A 23,983-nucleotide genomic window follows, 5' to 3' on the forward strand; every position below is an offset into this window, starting at 1 on the left:
AGACCACCTCTTCAAGCAGGTCTCGGTACTCTTATTTGGTCCGCTTTTGGTGTGCCTTCGAGTACGATTGCTCACCTGCCCAAACGAACCGCACCAAAAGGGAAAACGAACACTAGTGCGATTCAGTCAAACTAAATAAGGCAATTGTGAAAGCACCCTTTAAGAAAACGCCTGTTTCTAAAGTCTTGGAAGCAGACAATTACATCGGTACAAAATTAAGAAACTAAAAAAAAGAGTTGACAGGTTGGCAAGCCATTTTTATAAAAATAATTTAGAATTGCAATAAAACCCCAGCAGATTTTTCCATACTGCTCTTTCCTTTGCATAAAATCTTGAATTTTGCTCATTATACATTTATTAACATTTTTTAAATGTTTAAATACCAGATCCACAGACATTATTTTGACACATTATTTAAAATCTGTGGCTAAGAAATAGCTATTAACTTTTCTTTTTTTTTTTTGGTGGGGCCAGTGAAACTTTAGCAGGGCAAGTAAAAATCTCAATCACTGGCCCGATCGGCCCAGTAGAAAAAAATCCTTAGCGTTGAACCCTGGTATTTAACATTCAGTACACAATAAAGAAGTGAAAAAAGAAAGTCATTGGAAATAGTGATCACTGCGGTTTTCTGTGGTTGCTTTGGTTTCTCTGTGGTTGGATTGTCAATATCGCAGTATTGCAAAATTGATAGTAATAATTCGTTTTAATAAGAACATAAAAAGACATATTGCGGTTATTTTTTGTCTTCTGCAATTTATTTTGAGATATGAATTTAGTTTTGCTGACTCTGAAATATTTGGAATTCTACATTGATGAGGATTACTTTGTAGGGTTGCGCATCTGCAAACCATATACAAAATGATACTAAAATATGCAAAATAAAAGTAAATGTTGCACAGATAAAAACAACAACAGGACAAAGAAGAAGTGAAATAAACAGTGCTTTATTGTTTTAGGGTGGAGTATAACAGTCGTGCAAGAGGAATTCAAAAATCAAATGTAAAATAACAGCGTATAGTCTTTAATATTTACACCATTAATCTTTGTTAAAGCAGCAAACTTTGTAATTTCTTGTGTGCAAAATAGTTCAATTTCCATTTAGTCATTTAGCAGACGCTTAGCAAAGCGACTTACAAATAAGGACAAGGAAGCAATTTACACGACTATAAAAGCAACAAATAAGTGCTATAGGCAAGTTTCAGGTATGCAAAGAAAGTGTAAGAAGCAAAACATTCGTAATTTTTTTTTATATAATGTAGTTAGTGGTGGGAATTGCAAATTAGTAAGGAAAGTGGAGACTAAATAGTTCACCTGAATTTCATCTGAAATCGTTTGAGATTCTGTAATGTGACACTTGCAGATTCGGATGTTGCAATGTCGATGCTTAAGCGATCTATTGTGACCCTACTACACGATAAATACCAATACAATTTTACTTTTAGTTTTATAAGTTTAATGGAGAAAGGAAAGAACAGCACACTCATAAACTACATACAATTGATTAACAATTATAAAACTATTAATTTGAAGTCATGAACTTACTCAATTACATCATGCAGTGCTTCATGGGAACTGCTTGCTCTTGCTATTTTGCTGTTGCTTGTGAATTTCCTGTACAACACCATGTGTGATGTAGTTTTTTTGTTTTACCATAACTTTAGCTGTTAAATGTGTTCATTCTAAAAATAAAAAACAGAAGTTAAAGATTACCAACCTGAGAGCTCACAGTAGGCGTCTCTGCAGGAAATGGATGGAGTGTTAACCTCTAGAAGTGAACTGCTCTACTATTGTAAAGGCCTGTCACAATAATCAATATATCCACTTATCGTGCAACACATGGTCATGACCTTAATCATTTTTTGTTTTGCAATATATATTGACAATTTCCAAATAACGCCATTTTACAATTCAGTTCCTTTTATCTTTATATCCATATAGCGCTTTTACAATGTAGATTGTGTCAAAGCAGCTTAACATAGAAGTTTTAGTAAATGGAAACTGTGTCAGTCCAGTTTTCAGAGCTGATGTTTAGTTTAGTTCAGTGTGATTTAACTTTCACTGCTGAAAGTCCAAACACTGACGAGCCAATCCATCAATGCGCAGCTCCACAAATCCCAAACCAAGCAAGCCAGTGGCGAGGAATAAACTTCACCAATTGACGAAAGTGACGGAAAAAAAAACTTAGGGTGCTTTCACACCTGTGAATCGATTCAGTTGTTCCGAAACAGAGATTAGAATTGTTACATTGTTGCTCTTTGCTCTTGGAGCGGTTCGCTTTCACACTGCAAAGTTTCTAATCGGACCAAAAGAGCTAAAACAAGTCACGTGCGAGTAAACTCTCCTTACATTGGTCAGAGTGTCAGGGTGTATTTTGCAGCGTCCCGCTCAGCTGTCAGGAGAGGTGGTGGTTTGGTGGTGATTGACAGGGTGCGCGCGCGTGACGTGTCTGAGGGAGAGACACGGTGGGGAGGGGTGAGAAGGGTGCGCGATGATGCCTATTTGAGGACTGGGAGAGAGACACGAGATTACCGGGAGATCATCACTTGTTTGCGGGCATCCGGAGACTCGCGAAACTTCCCGCCCTACTCATAATTCTCTCTTCATATAGCCGTAAGCCTATTACATATCCATAAAACACTGTGATATAACCGCGCTCGGATCGGATCGCTTTCTCACTGTAATCGAACCGCTCCAGGGTTCGTTTCAATCGAGCCGAGACCACCTCATTCAAGCGATCTCGGAGCGATTACTTTGGCGCGGAACAGAGTGCGATTGCCCTGTTCACATATGCCAATCGAACCGCGCTAACTGGGCAAACGAGATACGTTCCGAAACAAAAGTGTAGGTGTGAAAGCACCCTTAGAGAGGAATCAAACCAGAGAGACTTACATTCAACACTTACAATGACATTTACATTCTCACCATTGTCAAAGTTAATATTTGGACCTTTACTTAATAGGATACATAATAAGACATTTACTTTTTTAACAGAATCAAACCCTTAAGGTTGCCCCTAGAATGTGCTCATGGCAATTTTCATTATGCTGTTGTATGTCATTATATATAGTCCGTGGCATAAAATGAGCTCAAATTGACAATATATCGCACAACAAAAATTCTTTATTGTGCCAGGTCTACGTTTGTACACTTCAAGATTTTTTCTAATCATTCAAACTACTTATTTGAAATGAGGCAAATCCACCAACACAGGCTCATTGTGAAAACGTAGCTCTATATACATTTCTGGAGATCGCAAATTATGTAGCTAGAAGTACGTATGGCTGCATTTCGTCTTTAGAACGAACGCTATGGGGTGGTATGACGCTGTTCCTTTTCACGCTTTTCCTTTTCACCAGCTGACCGCTTACTTCCGTTAGTCTAGTAGCTTGACATGTACGTCGGCGGATTTAAGACGCAAATAGGAGTTGACTGCAACAATGGGGTTCGAGTCTGGTGAAGAATGGTTCAAGAAAGCGAGTAAAACAAAAGCCAAAATGTAAAATAAGCTAGTAAATAACGGTGAGAAAGGGGTAAAATCTGAAAACATGGTAAAAATAGGGCTGCCGTATAGGCTTTTTTTCCGAATTGTTATGACAAAACAGTCTGTTGGGTTTAGGGAATGGAGGCTGGTCAAATTCGTGCTTTTTAAAACACTATTGGTTGGGTTTTGGGTATGAGGAAGGTTGGGGAGATCAGTTTGTTGGTCAGTCAGTCAGTCAGTCAGTTGACAGCGGCCTCTGGTGGATTCATGAAAACAAAAACTGCAAAACACGTAGCTCCTGGGACATATCTGGTGTTCACTAGAAATGTATATAGGGGTACTTAATCAGAATGAGCCAGGGTTGGAATCAACACAAGTTTTGAGGTTGCTTTGTGACAATTGTTTTATGTTCAATCCACTTCACTTTGTAAAACCAAATAAGTTAACCTAATTGATTTGTGTTGGGACAGTTTTAGCAGTGTGTTGGTGGGCAGTTTCCATTTTAATACCGAATTTCTAAAAGGTAATTTTTTAAAGGTGGCAATTGTGTAGCTATCATCCATTGTTCAACAAGGGAGTGTTTGCATTTCCCCCCTCAATCCTCTGTCGTTTCTTATCTCAGTGTTTCTTTCTGTGGTTAAAAAGAGTCTTGTGATATCTTGTGATAAAAAGAGATTGAGACCTTTGTCTTCTGGGAATTTTTGAGGGTTTTTCGTTGGAAGATTTTTTGAGATTTCTGAAGACACCAATCAGACTTATCTGTGTGAAACGTCCTTCAGATAAAACTGTTTTTCTAAAGATCTGTCTCTTTGGCATTGATGGGATAATAATGTGAGAACTGTGCATTAGGAGGCCTTCAACGAGGCCAGAAGGTTGTTTTTGTAAGCAAAATTGAAAATAAATGTTGTTAAGTTAAATCCTTTTAGTGACCAGGAATGTTCATGATGAAGAAAATAATTCTTTTTAAAACGACTTTTAGTAAAGACGTTGGTTTCATAAAGTTATATAAAGAAAAGAGTGTAAAATAAGTTTAAATGTAATCTTAAAGTTAAAAGGTAATTTTTAAATAAACTAATATATTAACTTGGCAAGATTATCATTATCGCGATAATAGTACATGCGTTATGTATTGCAGACATATGATAAATCACATTTCTTGTATGTATTGGTTGTTTAAATTTGACCAATCAAATGGGGCCTTACTATATTTACCCCTGCCTTTATTTATTCCTGAAAATAAACACTTATGGAGGGAGTCGAGACGAGAGGAAATTAAAAACAGACAATCAGAGTCAGATTAAGATTTTCAGTCTGAATTACAATTAATTAGATCTGAAAAAATAAATAAATAAATTAGGAGTCACAGGTTATTTTATTTATTTTATTTATTTTATTATTATTATTATTATTATTATTATTTTATTTTTATTTATTTGTATTTATTGTTGTTGTTTTTGTTGTTATTGTTATTATTATTATTTATTTATTTTTGACAGAGCTGCCAACTTGTACTTGAATCATAACAACTAATCATACAGGCTTATTATCGCACAGCTCATCATAAAGAACCAGTTAAGTTAAAATGTAATTTTTCAATCGCTGATACAGAATAAGATTTTCAAGTGCGCTGAATAACGAAAAGTGTTTGGAACATGGTTAGTCTACGTAACAGACAGGCAAAAAAAAAAAAAAATTATATATATATATATTATATATATTATATATATTTCAAATATAGGCAACAAACCAGATTTGGCCATAAAGATCTATTACAGCAGATTCTGATAACTGTACTGTGCATCTAGACTGGAAATGAGCCAAATGCTCTGTTTAAGAGATTTGAGTTTACAACCTGCCTTTAGGGCACATTCAATCCTTTTTAAAGTTGCTAAAGGAGATATATCTTGTTCAGCATCATTAAATCGAAGTCTAAAATGTTCAGCTTTTAGTTGAATTTCAGCTCAACACTCTGACCTAGACTAGATGTACACACACTTCTTTTCAACCCTTACAGAATGTGTGAATTCAGCACTTTTTGAAGCAAAACTCTGGGAGGAATGTGTCCAGTGCAACAATGCCCATTTCTCTCGCCAAACACTTGCTTAAAATAGCCTGACCTTTGACCCAAGAATGACTCTGCTTCATTTTTTCAGTCTAACATCTGTAAAATAATATTATTGCATAACTTCACCACTTAATTTGCAATCAATTTAAATGCTTATAGAGTCATACTCCCCATGTGTGAAAGAGTTTTGCTTGGTTCATGCACTTATACAAACAAGAGTCTTTTTTTCTGGAGGAAGTACTTCTTCATTCTGTCAAGCAGCATTTCTGTAACACATCTGGTCCACGTATTCCTTCTTAAAAACAGATTCAGGTTTTCAGTCTGAATTACAATAAAAATAGGTCACAGGCCACAGTTAATAATGTTGTTTTACCTGTGTGTGTGTGTGTGTGTGTGTGTGTGTGTGTGTGTGTGTGTGTATATATATATACATACATACATACATACATACATACACACACACACACACACACATATATATATATATATATATATATATATATATATATATATATATATATATATATATATATATATTCTATTTTATTTTGTTATTTTATCATTTTAATTTATTTTATTATTTTATATTAATATTTATTATTTTATTTTATTATTTTATTTTTGTATTATATTATTTTTTAGTTCATTTATTTTTATTATTTTACTTTATTATTTTATTTTATTATTTCATTTTATTATTTTATTATATTATTTTATTATATTATTGTATTTTATTTTATTATTTTATGTTATTAATTATTTATGTATGTGTTATTTTACTTTATTTTTTATTTTATTGTTTTATTAAATTTTTTATTATTTCATTTAATTTTATTACTTTATTCAATTTTTTATTTGTTTTGTTTTATTATTTTACCTTATTATTTTAACTTAATTTTATTTCATTATTTTATTATTTTATTTTTTATTTTATTTTATTTTATTTTATTTTTTAAATATTTTACTTTATTATTTTATTTTATTTTATTTTATTTTATTTTATTTTATTTTATTTTATTTTAGACAGAGCTTCCGAATTGCACTTTAATCATAATAACTAATCATCGCACAACTAATCATAAAGCACCACTGTTTCAGATAAAAATCTTTTTTAATATTTTATATCTTAAAACGACCGGAAGCTGAAATTAAAAGCAATTTTTATTTTTGAGGTGAACCAGCCCCTTTGCCATCCCCATTACCTTTCTATAAAAAGTAACATTTTTGAAATTGAGACCATGGTTCCCTTGTTAGGTGCTTTTGTAAAAGTTCCATCTGCATATGTGTCAGGTTTATAGGCCGTGCATGAGTGGCAATTTACCTCTGTAAGATCATGGTTTACCACAGGTAGGCCAAATAGAGAACTGAGAAATTACCACATTTAAAAACCCAGAGTTTCAGTACTGTGCGGTTGTGGTTGATGCAGATTTATCTTTTTGTTTTCCGAACAGGTTTGCCTTTTACATGCAAAGCGAAGGTGATGCTATTTCCACCTTTTTATAGTCTGATAATAACTTGTGTGTGTATAGAACCTACATACAATAAACTGTGTTTTTATTATAGCTTTTTACAGCAATACTAAATTCACAAAACATATACAAATAAACAATGCAATGATGGGAATAATTACACTAAATAGTGTTTTAATAAAATCTGTAGACAGTAGGAGCCCTGGTTCTAAGTTAGGGGTAAATAAAAATAAATACAGTTGCTTTAAGTTATTAAAATGCATGTTTTGAATTATTTTAAATCTTCTTGAGGGCTCCTTAGAAATTTGTTGTGGCCCTCTAGTGGTCCCTGACCCCAACTCTTGTATTAAGCGAATATCTGTAACTTTTCCACATAACTGTGTTTCCAAGAACCACCCACATAGACAGGAAATTAAATATACTACAGCAACAGGACACATTACAAGGCAATATCTCATCCAAACAATGCTGTAGTAGTCTGACTCTGTAAATATATATGTACCTCAATGTGTTGTTTGCTGGCTATTAACTACTTCAGCAAACTTATATGAAATTATGATCAATTGAAACTTTGAGTTTTGCACTTAATTAGGTTGATCGTTTTTATTAACTTTCATTCAAACAGCCTCAAAATACCTTCTTGAAGCCATTGAACTGTGATAGGCAGATAGGATACGAGTTTTGAAATCATAACTTTGGTTTAAAGGTGAAAGAAGTAAAAAGTAGTGCTTCTCCTCAGTCCTGTTCAGTGTAGTCTTGCAACTATCAAAGTAGCACTAGCTTTGTTTCCGTCCACCTGTTTTGCACATTTTGAAATATTGCATAAGAAATGCTTAAATAATGCCATGTAAAGAAAATCTGGCATACCTAGGATATGGAAATGGGGATATCTTGAGCCTCAGACAACATTGTTTCCTCATTCTCATGTAAATTCCTTGAGAGCGTACAAAAGGCCAATCAGAATACAAAGCAGACTGTTGCGTGACTCACAGGCCATGCTCTCAACATTTGCATGTAATTTAGGTTGTTTATCTAGACCTAACGAGCAGCTGCATCATCGGGAGATCGCAGATTGAAATGTTGCTCTAGGATTATTAATATGCATGCCTTAGCATTTCCTAGTGAAACAACAATGATCACTTTCCTCCCTTGTTTATTTTTTAAGTTTATATTTAACTAGCTATGTATGTGGGACTTTTATTTTGAAAAAGAGAGACAAAGATTGTTTACTATTTGTTACTGAGCAATGACTGAGCATGACTCAAACTCGTGTCAGGACAGAAAATGCTGTATTTACAAATTATACATTTATTCAGCTCCACGCTAAAAATGCATTAGGTATGTTTTATGGTATCTTTTATTGATTTATTGTTCACGAGCAATCCAAATATGGTCAATTGTGGACCTTCAAATTATAACTGTATTTTATGGAGTAATATATGAACATATAAAGCCATTTCTGGAGATTTTTATTAAACTTTTTATTCAATAAGACTTTCATGACTCACCGCTTGTTCGTTGTCTTTCGTCTTCCTCTTCTGAGGCGTAAGCAATTTATTATATCAAATGGCCCACATTGGCTACATTGGCTTGTAGAACATTGATACTCTCACTTTGTATTGCCCATACTGGTAAAAAGCATTTAAAATTGGAAGTTGCATAGACATCAGGCAGTGAGATTGGAATGGAATACTTTTAGCCAGATATTTTCTTTGCAAAATGTATCAGACAGTCCGTGGGCAGTTTGTGGGTGTGCTTATCTAAGGAAGAGACTGTGTATAGATAAAGTGAATGCTGATATTGAGAAAATGTGAGTTAAAGAAAGGTGTAGACCTGTAGGCACAAGATAAGAGGAAGATCTTAGAGAAAACCAAAGCCTACACCACCCAGTCGCTGGCAAGCGTGGCCTTATGCAATGCTTAAAGGTGCCCTATAACGAGAATCTGGGTATACCTAGGCATTATCAAATAATAAAAGATCAGTCTATGGAAATGGGCATACTGTGAGCCTCGGACACCATTGTTTCCTCGTTCTCATTTAAATACCATGAGTGTTAAACCCCAGTGGACAAAAGGCCAATTAGTACACAAAGCAGACTGTTGCATGACTCATGAGGCAAGCCTTCATCATTTGTATGTACTTTAGGTCATTCATCCAGACAGTATGTGGGTATACTTACCTAAGGCAGAGACTGTTTATATTTAAAGTGAATGCAGTTATTGAGAAAATATAAGTTAAAGAAAGGTGTCTTTCTAACCATGACCTGCAGGTACAGGATAAGAGGAAAGCCTTGGAGGCGACCAAAGCCTACACCACTCAGTCGTTTGCAAACATGGCCTTATGCAATGTTTAAATGTGCCCTATAAAGAGAATCTGGGTATACCCTGGCATAACCAAATAATAAGAGATCAGTATATGGAAATGGGCATACTGTGAGCCTCAGACACCATTGTTTCCTCATTCTCATTTAAATTCCAAGAGTGTTTAACCCCGGTGGACAAAACGCCAATCAGACCACAAAGCAGACTGTTGCGTGACTCATGAGGCAAGCCTTCATCATTTGCATTTACTTTAGGTCATTCATCTAGACCGTCCATGGGCAGTTTGTGAGTGTGCTTATCTGAGGCAGAGACTGTATAGTTAAAGTGAAAGCGGTTATTGGGAACATGTAAGTTAAAGAAAGGTTTTTTTCTGACTGTGACCTGCAGTCCCAGGAAAAGAGGAATGCCTTGGAGGCGACTAAAGCCTACACCATCCAGTCACTGTGAGCGTGACCTTATGCAATGTTTTAACATGTCCTACAAAGAGAATCTGGGTATACCTAGGCTCAAATAATAAGAGATCAGTATATGGAAATAGGCATACTGTGAGCCTCAGACACCATTGTTTCCTTTTTCTCATTTAAATTCCTTGAGTTTAAAACCCTGATGGACAAAAGGCCAATCAGAACACAAAGCAGACTGTTGCTTGATTCATTGGACAAGACTTTGTCAGTTTCATGTACTTTAGGTTGTTCATCCAGACCATCCGTGTGCAGTTTGTGGGTGTGCTATCTAAGGCAGAGACTGTGTAAAGTTAAAGTGAATGTGATTATTGAACAATGTGAGTTAAAGAAAGGTTTTTTTCTGACCATAACCTGCAGGCCCAGGATAAGAGGAAAGCCTTGGAAGAGACCAAAGCCTACACCACCCAATCGCTGGCGAGCGTGGCCTATCAGATCAATGCCTTAGCCAACAATGTCCTGCAGCTGTTGGATATCCAGGCCTCACAGCTGCGGAGGATGGAGTCCTCCATTAACCACATATCTCAGGTCAGATACGTTCATATTTTATATATATCTCTTTCTCAATCTCATTTCCCCTGCTATGTCCTTGTCTGTCTGAGTTTTCATTAAGTATTTAGTCTGCTCTTTCCTTTTGAGACTGTCTCCATGTGGATGGATGAATGAATGAATGTCTGTCTCTCACAGTGACTGACTTGTTAATATCGGTCTTGTTTTCTGTTCACCTCTTTTGCTCCCCCATTTCTCTTTCTTTTTTGTGAATGCTTCTCTATAGTTATTTCAGTCATCATGGAGACGCAAAGCTCTCCCACAGAGTCCTAGTGTGAGTCCGAGTTGATGAAGTCATTACGGGGTTCAGACAAACCCACTAGTGGCTGTTGCTCTTAAGTAAAGGTTTGTGACCTATAAAACCGCCATGCTTATTGTATTTGGAACAACACTGTTGAATAACGCAATATAACATCATACTGCCAACTACCTAGGAATGCGAGTATCATTCTTATAACGTCATCGATAGAGGAATTATCCTCCAAGAGAAGCATGTTCCGGCATATCATTGAATTATGTTAATTTGAATGGTTCAAATGATCAAGGTTAGTTCATTTGAGCAGTCAAGGGCTATATTTGTGTTTGAGTTTAAAAGTTTAATGGACGTGCCGAGATTAGCATACATTTAGAAAATGGGAATAATAACATATTGTTATAAACTTTTGTTATAATCTGCTGGCTTTCGCTGCTCATTCATCTAAAGTTTCTGTTGGTCTCAAGGCATTTTTAAAAAAAAAGGATATAAGCGAAGGTTGGAGCCAGCTCCAAGTGACTGCACAAACGTTTGTTTTAATATTTTTAATGTTGTGTACATGACATGGAGTCCAGTATTGTGCTTTATGATTGTCTACACCTACCCCAACCCTAAACCCAACCTCACAGCAACCTGTTGTGTTTTATTAATGCCTACTCCACCTACACCACCTAAACCTTAAGTCCCTGTGACGTAAGTCCCTCCTACTTAGAGGTCACCCAACCTACTTGCAGTGTAATGCTGCATTTACTCCAGACGTGGAACGCGCGGATAAATCGCGCTATTCATGTGTAAATAGCCGCATGAACATTTGAGGTTTCTCGTTTCATTTGCACTTTATATTCACTTCAGAACACCTGAACACTTAACCTGGCTGACGGAGGCTTTCAGCGGTGCTTCTGACTGAGCCAAGCCCAATTTGATGAACTTTTTGTCCATGTCGGCTGGAGGATTTCCCCCGAAACACCAACAACAGGCGATACGTCACAATTACGCCCCCACAAGAGCAAGCTCCTAACGTGGCGCAAATGTCCGCTGAAGTTCAGATTTTCGAACTGGAGCGATTCGTGCGAAACGCGCGTTAACCAACTAACTAACATAATAAATGTCTAACTGTTTGCATGAATTTGGATGTCAATAGTGGAAGATGGTTTAATAGACTTTCAAATGAGATTAAGAACTGATATTTAAAATACAATTTATTGGTATTTTTGGACTCAATTTCTTGCCTGTCACTCAGAACTGTGGGGAGGTTTACTTTGAAACTGTCAACAAGACCTTAAGCCATCTGGAGATTTTCGAAATTAAATCTCTTATTTGACAAACACCAATTTGTGGTTCTCACAACCTTGTGCTAAACCCAGATTTATTAGACTGATATAATCTGCCAATCACATTAAAGCTTTACTAGGCAGATCTTCACTCAGATGCTGCTAGGGTGTACTGGCATACAGTACAGAGTGTAGTATCAGATCTTGTCTCCATTCGTATCTTTGGGAATCACAGTGGGCTTTATAAATGGCTGCAAAACAGGCTCATTTATAGGGTAAACAGAGGCTCGTTCTTGCATCCAGTTCTTTACACACGAGCTCCATTACAGTGTCAATCAAGAGTCTCCATAAAGATGGAGATGGGAAAAATAGGACAGTTATGATGAAAACAGTGTGCTGTTTGTGACCAGGCTTTTTGTCATGGCATGTTGTACTAAAGGTAGTGGAAAACCTCATTCTTAATTATTCTGAATTCAAAAACAGAGGCAGAGAATCATGTTTGCTGCCAATGTCACACATACAAAGCCCTCAAGCAAGTATTTAAATGTACTTAATGTTTGGAAACACTAGAGCGAATCACTAGTTCAGCATTTCTCAATCCTGGTTTTCCTTGCGCCCCACCCCGTGTTTTATATTTTGCATGTCTCTCTTATTTAACATGGCAGATTTAGATGTTCAGCTCAATAGAAGTACTCCATGCATGAACTATGTTCTTACTGACAAGTCCCTACACAGTGTATGTTGATCCCTGGTGCCTCCTTCTTCACTGATCTGTACTTGAGCTTGAGAAATGTTTATTTCATGCAGAATGTTAATTATGGTGGAATATTCTGTCCTAGAATCCACTTTGCAGGGCAGTTGTAGATTTAGAATAAACATCTGAGGTAAAAAGAGAAATGTATAAAAAGTACAGCATGGGAGGACCGGAATTTAGAAATACTAGGTGTATTTGCTGGTTGCATTGCATAGGAATTGCCTCCCATGCCACATACAATTGTCCATTACTTCTGCACATCCCTGGTGACCGGCAGCTTGTGTGTTGCCGACTGTTAGTTGAAAAAATAAATAAATAACTATTGAGACTAAAAGATATTTCAGGGGTGTTCAGTCCACCTCCTTGGTTTAGCTCTTTAGCCATTTAACTACTTGAACTAGCTAATCGAGGCAAGTCGAGTCACCCATGGTTTAGACCAGGGGTCACCAACATGTAGCCCGCGAGGATCACATGTGTTGCCCGCAGGCCTGTCCTAAAAATAGCTCACCACAGTGCCACTTACCAATTAGCTCCATCTTAAATAGAAGTAATCATTTAAAAATGTTAATATTTGCAGAGATATATAAAAAAAATAAAGTGTTGCACATTGATACATTAAATACAGGGTATTTCCTACCTTGTTAAATCATTGTTGAAATTTGTTATTTGAGAAGTGTTTATCAAACTGGTAGCCCTCCACATTGATCGGTACCCAAGAAGTAGCTCTCAGTTTCATTAAGGTTGGTGACCCCTGGTTTAGACCAATGGTTAAAGACAAGGCAAAGGAGTAAATCATCTGCATTTACCCCATACTGGCCTCAAAGAACTGTCCTTTGAGCAACCAGAATGAAAGCTCTTTTTCTGTCTTTTCTCTGTATCATTCTCTTGCTGCAATAACATTAAATCTTTAATAATGAAACTTCTTGCAGAGGTCTTGAAATTTTTTTTTTCTGATATATGCACAGCAGTGGCCCCCATAATTGAATACCCCTTCTTCTAGAGAATGTTTTGACAGTTTTAATTCACTGTTTTTTACATTTGAATGAAAGGATTTGGACTCTCGCTCCTGAACTTCAAACAAACTAACTGAGATGCATCAACTAGTCATGAAACTAGTAACTAGAAATAGTAGAAGTTCTTAAAATAAATTGTAATCCTGTAGCCTCTGTGCCCAATTGCTTCAGAACAGTCATGACTGCCCTGTTCCACTGGAAGGTGACTAATGGCTATAAAGTGGCTCTAATCTCTTGACTGAGGCACACCCAGAGCTTTGCTGACAGAGGATGTTCCCATCTTTACAGCATTTCTCACTGTTCGCTCTTCCTCTAGCTGCCTGTTAAACAGACCGCACTGCCAGCATGTGGCCAAATTAGATTAGAACATCAGTGCAGCAAGCTAATGTGCCGGCACAGAAGGCCCTGGAGTTCACTGTTTTCATCTCAACTCCACACTGAATGTTTTGAGCTGTGTTATCACGGATCTGTCCTGCAAGAGTCTGACCCCGAGCGTGGGAGTGCTGCTACCTAGACCAGCGCATGAAGTGGCTGCTAAGAGACTGTGAACAGTCTGCACTTTGTCAGTCCAGATGAATCTAGGCAACACTCTAGGAGTCCCGTTTTGCAGTCTTTCTTATTCATAGCTGCAAGTACATCCTTGTGTGTTAGCTGCATTTCAGATGAATGGCAGAGATGACTAATTAAAGGCAGCTTTAAGGCAAGTTCTAAAGTACCATACTTGGAAACGGTTCTGTGTGTATTCCACCAGCAACTGGTCTCCCATTAAAGGGATAGTTTCCAGAAAAATGAAAATGTACTCACTATTTGCTCTCCCTCAAGTTGTCAATATTCTGAAGAAATCTTAAAACCTGTAATCATTGACTTTCGTAGAACAAAAAACAAATACTATTGAAGTCAATGATTGCAGGTCCCCAGCTTTCTTCAGAACATCTTCTTTTTTGTTTAACGGGAGAAAGAAAGTCAAACAGGTTTGGAACAAGTGAAGGGTGAGTAAATGACTATCCCGATAACTCATTCTCTCATGGCACTTGAGATCAACGTGACATCTAAATTATCAACCAAAAATTACTTTAAAAACGTTCCCTGTCTTACTTTGCATATATCACCTATTTTGAAGAAAAGAGTTTCTTCATTATCTTCCATTATTATAGAAGCATCTCAGTGTTCCTCTGCAAGGTCATTGAGAGTTTAGAGTCAGATCGTCCACACAAAGTTCATTTACAGCAGTGGTCCTCAATCCTACTGGGCCGCACAAGAAATCATTGATTATTTCAGTTTTATTTGTTTTATACATTGGAACGATCTTTTATTTAAAAAAATATTTTATTTTGAAAAATTAACGTATTCTCTGGGTTACATTTCAGTCACTTGAGTGCCAAAATTTAACCCACAAGCTAGCAAATTAGTAGAAAACAGATGTTAATGGAAAGTTTCTTTGCGAAGGGAAAATGCCCAGTGAAGGAACTGCCAAGGAGTGGATCCGCAACCCATTTGTCAACAAATCAGGTGGACCATGTCTGTGCAAGAAAAAAATCAACTGCTGGAGATCCCAAATGATGGCGGCCGTTCACATATTGTATCTTTTCCATGCGCAACTTCTCAGAATGCCGCAAGTGCACTGAGTCACATGATGAGAACTGACCAATCAGCTTCATACTTAAAAAAAACAATAAATACCATACAACTTGTATCAGAGTTGCAGCAATGTTTTGTCAGCCCGTCATCCTCTGAGAAAACGGTTAATGGTCGCCTAGCAATCTATGTACACCACCCATTTACTATTAACGCGATAACGATATTTTTCAATATATTGTGTATCCCTACCAAGAATATCTGATAGTGGCAGAAACCTACTCTTGCGCAAACATGTAGTTCACTAAACTCCTTTTTGCAGCCGTTTTCCTTCTTAAAGAGCCTGCTTATTCATATTTGGCTCAGTTTGGAGATAGCAGCTCTCAGATGCTCGCGGTCACTCCGTCGGAGAGAAGCCAAAGCCAGATGGAGCATAACACAGCCGTAAATCTGTGAAGGGAGCGCCTGTCCTCAGCCTTCAGCTGTGCTCGTATTGTTGTTAGTGAATTGCAGTCTAAACTAACCGAGCTGCGTCCTTGCTTTCAGTCACCAAGTGTTTCCGTTCAGTGCTGCATATGCGACAAAGAGCAGCGCTGCACTTTCTGTTGCATGCATGCTTCATGTGTTCATGTGTGTTACACTTTATTTTCAGTCCCATTTACTACTCCAGTGCTCAATATATATGAGTACACCGCTCACAAATCTCTCATTTAGATTAATGTTTTCTATAGGATGCTCCACAATATTATATTTGTGCGTATGCATTAGATTAGTCAGTACTGAAGGCAAATCTAGAGCAAATCTAACTAAACAACTTATGATATTGGATCAAAATTAGTACACCCAAATTTATATATCAAAGAACAATATTAAATGTTTTTTGGGTTTCTTTTTTAAACATAAAATATATGAAATTGTTGAAATTTTTTTCAATATTTTGTATTAATTTGAATGATTATCTTTCAGTTTTGTCTGTTTTGTTCAAATGCACCAAATATGTGACCTGTTTTCACTGAGAAATGGATAAAAATGTTAATTTTCAAAATTGCGTGTACTCCGTTATGTTGAGCACTGTATGAACGTACGTTTCAATTAATAATTTGGTACAATGCACTTATTATATGCATATGTTTGACTTGTTTTTTAACGTATTTGCAAGAAATTACATCACTGCAATTAATTTCTGCACACTCAAAAAATGTTTCCCAGTGATGGGTTGCAGCTGGAAGGGCATCCGCTGCGTAAAAAACTTATGCTGGATAAGTTGGCAGCTCATTCCACTGTGGCGACCCCAGATTAATAAAGGGACTAAGCCAAAAAGAAAATGAATCAATCAATCAATCAATTGATCAAACTACTTACTTAAAGGTGCCATATATTGCATTGGTGTAATACGTTAAATTAATAATAATAATTTTTACTTACATTTATATAGTGCTTTTCTAGGCACTCAAAGCGCTTTACACAATGGGGGGGTGGAATCTCCTCTGATATTGTTCTCTGATATCTACATAGTAGGTTTAAGGCTTCGAAAAGTTGAAAAAATCTCCAGAATTATTTCATAAGCTAATTTATTTATCCATAAAATATCCCTAGAATCAGAAGGTCCATCATAATTGACCATATATGGATTGTGTCGCGAATACCATCACAGCAAAATTTCAATTTAAATTACAATTTAACTTGAACAATAAGAGCAATAGAGATGTATTGTGTTGTATTTTGATATAATGTCAAAGAAAACAGCCTGAACTTAATATGATCTGCATTTACAAATGACATTTGAGCTGAGTGATTTGACATGGCTGAGTGATTTGACAGTCTACGTGTGTTTTTTGAAACGTACACTTCAAATTTCACAATAAACACGATAAATTGAAAATCTTATTGATTATTAATTGATCTTATGCCTCTTTGGAGTGTAGCTGAATAAATGTATAATCTTGCATTTTGCATCCTGCCCAGTAACTCGTATAAAACAATCTGCTATTGTGTTTTTATAATAAAGTCCCACATACTTAGTAAGTTAAATAAATGCTTTCAAATAAATAATGGAGGAAAATTATCATTGTTGTCTTGCTAGGAAACCTTGTAGCCTGAGCCGTGCATATTAATGATCTCAGAGCTACATGAGTAGCTCTGACGTCAGGTCTGTATGAACGACCTAAAGTCGGCATACATGCAAATGAGGAAGGCGTGACCTGTAAGTCTCATAACAGTTTGTTTTTTCTTCGGATTGGTCCTTTGTCCTCTGCGGGTTTACACTTATGGAACTTACATGATAACAGGTAAACAATGGTTTCTGAGGCTCAAGGTATGTCTATTTCCATAAACCGATCTCTCATTATTCTACTATGCCTTGGTGTACTCAGATTTTCATTATCAAGCACCTTTAAAACGTGCTCAATCAACACAATTCTTGTGATTTTTGGAGGACAACTTAATTGTTTTGTTCAGTCCACTTAAACATAATCAATTTGTGTTTGGACAACATGAAGGAATTGTGTGGAATTCAGATTTTTTAACGCTGTAATTAGACCCTGACCACCCATAAAACCCACCCACACCATCAAACATGTCCTTAAAGTTTAGCCCTCATGTAATGTATTGGGTATGTGCTGTAAATAATGCTTATATAGCATGATACGGGGCTCCGTATATTACAATGAAGAATTAAAAAAAAGCTTGGCTAGTCCTGCTCAAACATCAGGGTGTGGTCAGTTTCTCATTTCAGAAATAATCGTGTGGTATTTGGGGTTATTTTTAAATGCTGGTATGACAGGCCTATTGACATAACCACATGAAGTGCAACCATGGTTGTGTGTGTGTTGTTTAGGGTGTGTGCTAAAGGCCACTGTTACTCAGCCCTTGCCTAAAGATATGCGCAACACGTCTGTCTTTTTGTGCATAGCTGGCTTTTCCGGAAGCCATGCCCCCGGGGTCGCTTCGTTAAACTGCTGAAACTACATTTTCTTTTTCTTTTATTCCTGTCAGATGCTGAAGTGAAACTGTCTGCCTGACCTGCCCTTTGGTTTTTTTTATGGTTCAGTCGCAAAATTCATCTCAAATCCATGACTTCACGTTGAACAGTATTACATATGTAGTATATTTTCACAGTCCCCTTAAAGGGGTAGTTCACACAAAGAACATTCACTCACAATTTATTCACCCCCAAATGATTTTAAACCTTTAGGATTTTCCTTTTTCGTCGAACACAAAAGAAGATATTTTGAAAAAAGCTACATGCCTGTAACCATTGACTTCCATATTATAGGAGAAACAAATACTATGAAAGTGAATGGTTAAACATGAAAGTCAAAGAGGTTTGTGTCAAGTGAGGGGTGGGTAAATGATATATATTTTTTTATATATATATATATATATATATATATATATATATATATATATATATATATATATATATATATATATATATATATATATATATATATATATATATATAGTTATTATTAATATTAATAATAGAATATGCAACCAGTTTGTATTCATAATCTGAAAAATATATTGCAGCCACATGTAATTCCTATTATATTTCATTTAACAAAAATACAGTGTTACTTTTAGCTTGATTGTAAACTTTTTTGTCTCGCTTGGAAACATTGTGGTTTATCAAACCTCTGAGGTGTGCATATGAATGATTTCAGAGCAGCATATCAGTCTGTGTTTTGGCTGCTGATCTTCTCTGATTACGCGGCTGCTAGTCAGATCCAAATAATGTAAAACCTTACCGATAGTACGGTCAAATGATAAGGATGATAAGCCTTGTGAGTCACGCAACAGTCTGCTTTGTGTTCTGATTGGCCTTTTGGGTTTTACACTTTACAATTGGTTACAAGGAAACAATGGTGTCTGGAGCTCATGGTATGGTCATTTCCATATACTGATCTCTTATTATTCGACTACACTTAGGAAAACACTTCTTTATAGAATACCTTAAATTTTAAATTTTATTTATTTATTTTAAAATTTTAATTAGGATATTAAAGCTAGAATGAGAAATTTCTGCATATTTTGAAGATATTTATTGTGTTATTTTTGATTGTGGGCAAAAGAAACCTATCACAATTTTCTTGAACTATATTGCGATTTCGATTTTAATCGCGATGCTGTCACAAACAGATGTTCTGTTAAAATCTGAAACATATTTTCAAAAGAAAACAAATAGAGCTTGCAAAATCAAAGGCCTGCAAAATGTCTCTAAAACAGAACTATGGCAAAAACAAATAAATAAACTAGTGTGTGTGTGTTCCGTCAAACTCAAGTAAGTGCGTACTCGCACTATGTACAGTTGCCTTGAACCGGGCCAAAGCACGCTTGTCCCCCCCTTCTGTGTCCCCCGACAGCCCGCACTCACATTACATTCAGGCTGGTACACGCTTACGTCATCGATAATGCGATGTCCAGTAAGCGCTTTCGCTCAACACAGTGGAGATTTCTCTAGTCATATTGTTTGAGTCGTTTTGGGATGTGGTGACACACAGTCAAATATCTCGCTGAACAGATCAGCCCCTTTTGACGCTCATAAACAACCATAAAGTCCTCGTGCTGCATGAATTAGGAGGTTTGCTGAAGGTGCAGCTGTCGTGCAGTGAGGGGTTTGAGTCTTTATTAAACTATGACAGTTTGCGTTCATTGAATGACTAATAAATCCATAGGAAACAGTAACTTAAAAGTCTCATCTCGCTTTCAGTTTCGGGCACAGGCGCGTTTTGCACTCAAACTACGTGCCAAAGCCAAAGTGAACCGTGAAATAGGCCGTTTACATATCTTGTCTTTTGAGTGCACAAGTTATTTCCAACCGAGACGTGTGACTTGCGCACATATTGGGAGTGACACACTTGCGTATTCCAGGTGCACCAAGTTAACTTTTCACTGACCAATTTAACTTAAATTAAGCTGACCGATCAGCTTCATACTTGGGATATGAACATTTCGGTTGACTAATTACCTCAGACAATTGCTATAAAGACAGTGCTTTAGTGTTCTGTGCTCTGTTTAGTGTTCTACATTATGATCGGATCAAGAAACATACTGCGGGAAAAGTATCAGTCGGGAATGAAGCGCGCAAAAAATCGTGCTGTATGTTGATTTAGAAATCGTACATGTTCAAATCGCGTTTTCGATATGATTTCAATTAATTGCACAGCCCTAGTGTTGCTGTTTCAGGGAGTCAGAGAGATTGTTGAATTGAACATGAAAATTTAAGCTGAAATTGTTTGCACGAGTGTTACATTTTTAATTTATTTTTGTCCTAAATTTCAGGTCCATATGTGGTTCATGGTACTACATATTTGAAAGTCATTTAAAAGTTTCGAGGATTGTGTAATTGTCTCACATACATGCTTTTAACTAATACTCTTACAAAAAAGGAGAACTGGTTTGGTCATCTTACATATTAATCAGTGTTAGTGGTTATATGCCAGAATCAGCTGCAGTGTAGACCAGACATCATGCCAACTGTCAGAAATTTTGGCTCAACAATGCTACAGAGCCACTCCGGCCAAACTCAGATGACCTGCTGTGATTTGTAATTAGTTACATCCACATGCTAATTAGCAATGTGCGAAAGCCATTCAAGTCACAAGGGATGGATATAAACGTGATGGAGTCTTCGTTTGAGCTCTTTTGGCAGCAAAGGTTGGCCTTCAACATATGATGCCGAAATACTCACAGTGTGAAACCGGGCATGTATTTCACTTAATCTTAAAGGGACAGTTCAGTAATAATAATTATATAATATCAAATATAATTTTCCATATTTTTAGTGTTTTCCATATATTTATAGTTGTGAATTTTTATTTTGAAACCTTGATGTCTGTCGACTTTTATTTTTCAAGAGATAAAGTGATCCTAATGGGAGCAGACAAAAAAAATCCATAACTTCGGAGCAATAAATGAAGATGATCCCCATCCCCTCCTTTTTATTTTGAAGACTTTTTCGTTAAATGTGGCTGTTTTGGCACAGCAAGTCTAAATTGTTTGTTGAGAAGTGCACAAAATAGAATTTACTGTATAATCTCAAATGTCATTATAACTATGTATACTTTATATACTTTATATACTTTATGTAGGGGTGTTATTGATTGAAGACTCGCGTCTGGTTATGTGCTTTTAATTTAATTTAATCTATTGTATTGAAAATTAAATCGACGTCCACATCGCATCCACATTGTATCAAAATATAGCAAAAAAATTATTCCCATACTTCATTTAATCAGATTTTCAATTAAATTTATTTTTAATATTTTATCATTTTTTGTGCCTCATATCCAGTTTATATATATATATATATATATATATATATATATATATATATATATATATATATATATATATATATATATATATATATATATATATATATATATATTTTAAACACTGATATGTTGATAAATAAGCATTTTGTATACAAATATGTATTTTTAAGGTACCAAAATGGAATTTGTAGATGCTATTATTGACCATTGGTTCCAATATGGACCTTTAAGGAGCTAATATGGACACCTTTTGGGTACAAATGTGTACCTTTTTAAAAGGTAACTCCACAAAAGTTTTACTCATCATTTCCTCACCCTTTACTCTCCATCAAGTGATTCTAAACCTTTATTATTCTGCTGAACACAAAAGAAGATACTTTGAAGAGAGCTGAATCCATTGACTTCTATAGTAGGAAAAACGAATACTATATAAGTCAGTGGTTACAGGTTTCCAACATATATTCTTTTGTTTAACAGAGGAAAGGAACTCATGTTTGAAACAAGTAAATGGTGACAGATTTTTTTTTTTTTGGGGTGAACTGCCCTTTTAAATGTAATCAATCAGAAGAAAGCTCTTAATACTGGCTTCCAAAACAATGGCACACGTCATTGGACTTTGATATAGTTGGACCGGCACACATTGGGCAATATGTAACGGCACATTTCAGCACGTCTATTTTTCAGCTTACAGGAAGGAGATGAAGTCAGTTTGAGCAGCCCTCCCATTTCCTCAACACCAGCTGCACTGCTGATTGTAAAGCTGCTGCTTTCACCAGCAACACTTCTGTAGTCAAATCTATCGGGCTTTTTCCATCCACATTTATGATTGACCGAGCCTATCTTTAGCCGCCTTTATCTGTCTTTTTGCTGCAATAGATTCTCCATCCATGAGAATTTGTATGAACCCTATATTAATGTATATTGGTGTGGAAAAAGTGTTGCCCCCTTACTGATTTATTTATTTTTTACGCGTGTCACACTTTAATGTTTTGGATCATCAAATTAATGTAGATATTAGTCAAAGATAACACAAGATATAGAAAAACACAAGTAAAAACAGTTTTAAGATGTGTTTTTTTATTGTTAAGAGAAAATAAAATACTAAACTACATTGCTACAGTGTATGTGTGAAAACGTGTTTGCCGCCTAAATCTAATAACTGGTAACTGTAGGCCACCCTTAGCAGCAACAAAGGCAATCAAGCTTTTTCTAGAACTTACACTTTGGAGAAGTTTTAAGGTCGTCACAGCATCTCAATTGGATTCAGGTCAGGACTTTGACTAGGCCACTTAATTTATTTACATGCAAATGCATCTAGATGATGTATATTGACTGTTTTATTTGTACAGATAACAAAATTTTAAAAGTATTTACCTAAAAGTTGAATAGAAAAAGTAAGAATAATTATTAAATCCACAGGTGAAATCAGAATTATTAACCCCCTGAATTATTAGCCCCTCTGTTTATTTTTTTTCTCCAATTTCTGTTTAACGGAGGGTTTTTCAACACATTTCTAAACATGATAGTTTTAATAAATCATCTCTAATAACTAATTTATTTTATCTTTGCCATGATGACAGTAAATAATATTGTATTAGATATTTTTCAAGACACTTTTATACAGCTTAAAGTGACATTTAAAGGCTTAACTAGGTTAATTAGGGTAACTAGGCAGGTTAGGGTAATTAGGCAAGTTGTTGTATAACGATGGTTTACTCTGTAGAATATTGCAAAAAAAAAAAAAAGCCTAAAGGGGCTAATAATTTTGACCTTAAAATATCTTTTAAAAAAATTAAAAACTGCTTTTATTCTAGCCAAAATAAAACAAATAAGACTTTCTCCAGAAGAAAAAAGATATCAGACACACCGTGAAAATTTAAAAAATTTCAAAAATCAAAAGGAGGCTAAAAACTCTGACTTCACCTGTATATATATATATGTATGCTTTTACAATGTATATGTGATTTCGACCAAGCGAAGGAACACTTGGTGTATTTTAAACTCGCACTTAGCAGCACTGAGGTTTCAGCTTCCCATAAAGACTCGACTTTACTGATTCCTCAATTAGCCTTCATGAGCAGCTAGTCCGCCAGTAACACACCATACAGCACCAATTAAAATGTTTATTAGCCGCTGGCTGATCTGCAGACTCTCTCTCTCATCCTGCACGGCTGTCAGAGGAACAGACGAGAGCTTTAGATGAGCAGATGCGGCAGGAGATGAAAGGCCAGCAGTGTCTGCAGCTCACACACACACACACACACACACACACACACACACACACACACACACACACACACACACACACACACACAAACACACACACACACACACACAGGATCCCATTCAGTCAGAGCAGCTCCAGCTCCTATATTCACCATCAGGAAGAAACAGACATGTGGGCTGACTAGTAATTTAAAAACACTGGACACTGCTAAATATATATTTTTTAACACATATTTTTAAGGAGTCTTTGTGCAGTAGGCATTTAAT

At 36.0% G+C, this 23,983-nt stretch overlaps 2 protein-coding genes across 13 annotated transcripts in view; one reads left to right on the forward strand and one right to left on the reverse strand.

The window, feature by feature from the left end:
* Positions 1 to 23,983, reverse strand: part of gpr158a (G protein-coupled receptor 158a) — a 741,191-nt gene that overhangs the window by 187,445 nt on the left and 529,763 nt on the right. The window lies entirely within an intron of this gene.
* Positions 1 to 23,983, forward strand: part of abi1a (abl-interactor 1a) — a 77,705-nt gene that overhangs the window by 16,278 nt on the left and 37,444 nt on the right. For all 12 annotated transcript variants that reach the window (NM_001328427.1, XM_005162496.6, XM_073940129.1 and 9 more), the window contains exon 2: positions 10,158 to 10,325. In NM_001328427.1, coding sequence (NP_001315356.1) covers positions 10,158 to 10,325 — 168 coding nt within the window. The remainder of the gene's footprint in view (positions 1 to 10,157; positions 10,326 to 23,983) is intronic.

This window comes from Danio rerio, chromosome 24 (genome assembly GCF_049306965.1).
Source record: "Danio rerio strain Tuebingen ecotype United States chromosome 24, GRCz12tu, whole genome shotgun sequence".
Taxonomy (NCBI): domain Eukaryota; kingdom Metazoa; phylum Chordata; class Actinopteri; order Cypriniformes; family Danionidae; genus Danio; species Danio rerio.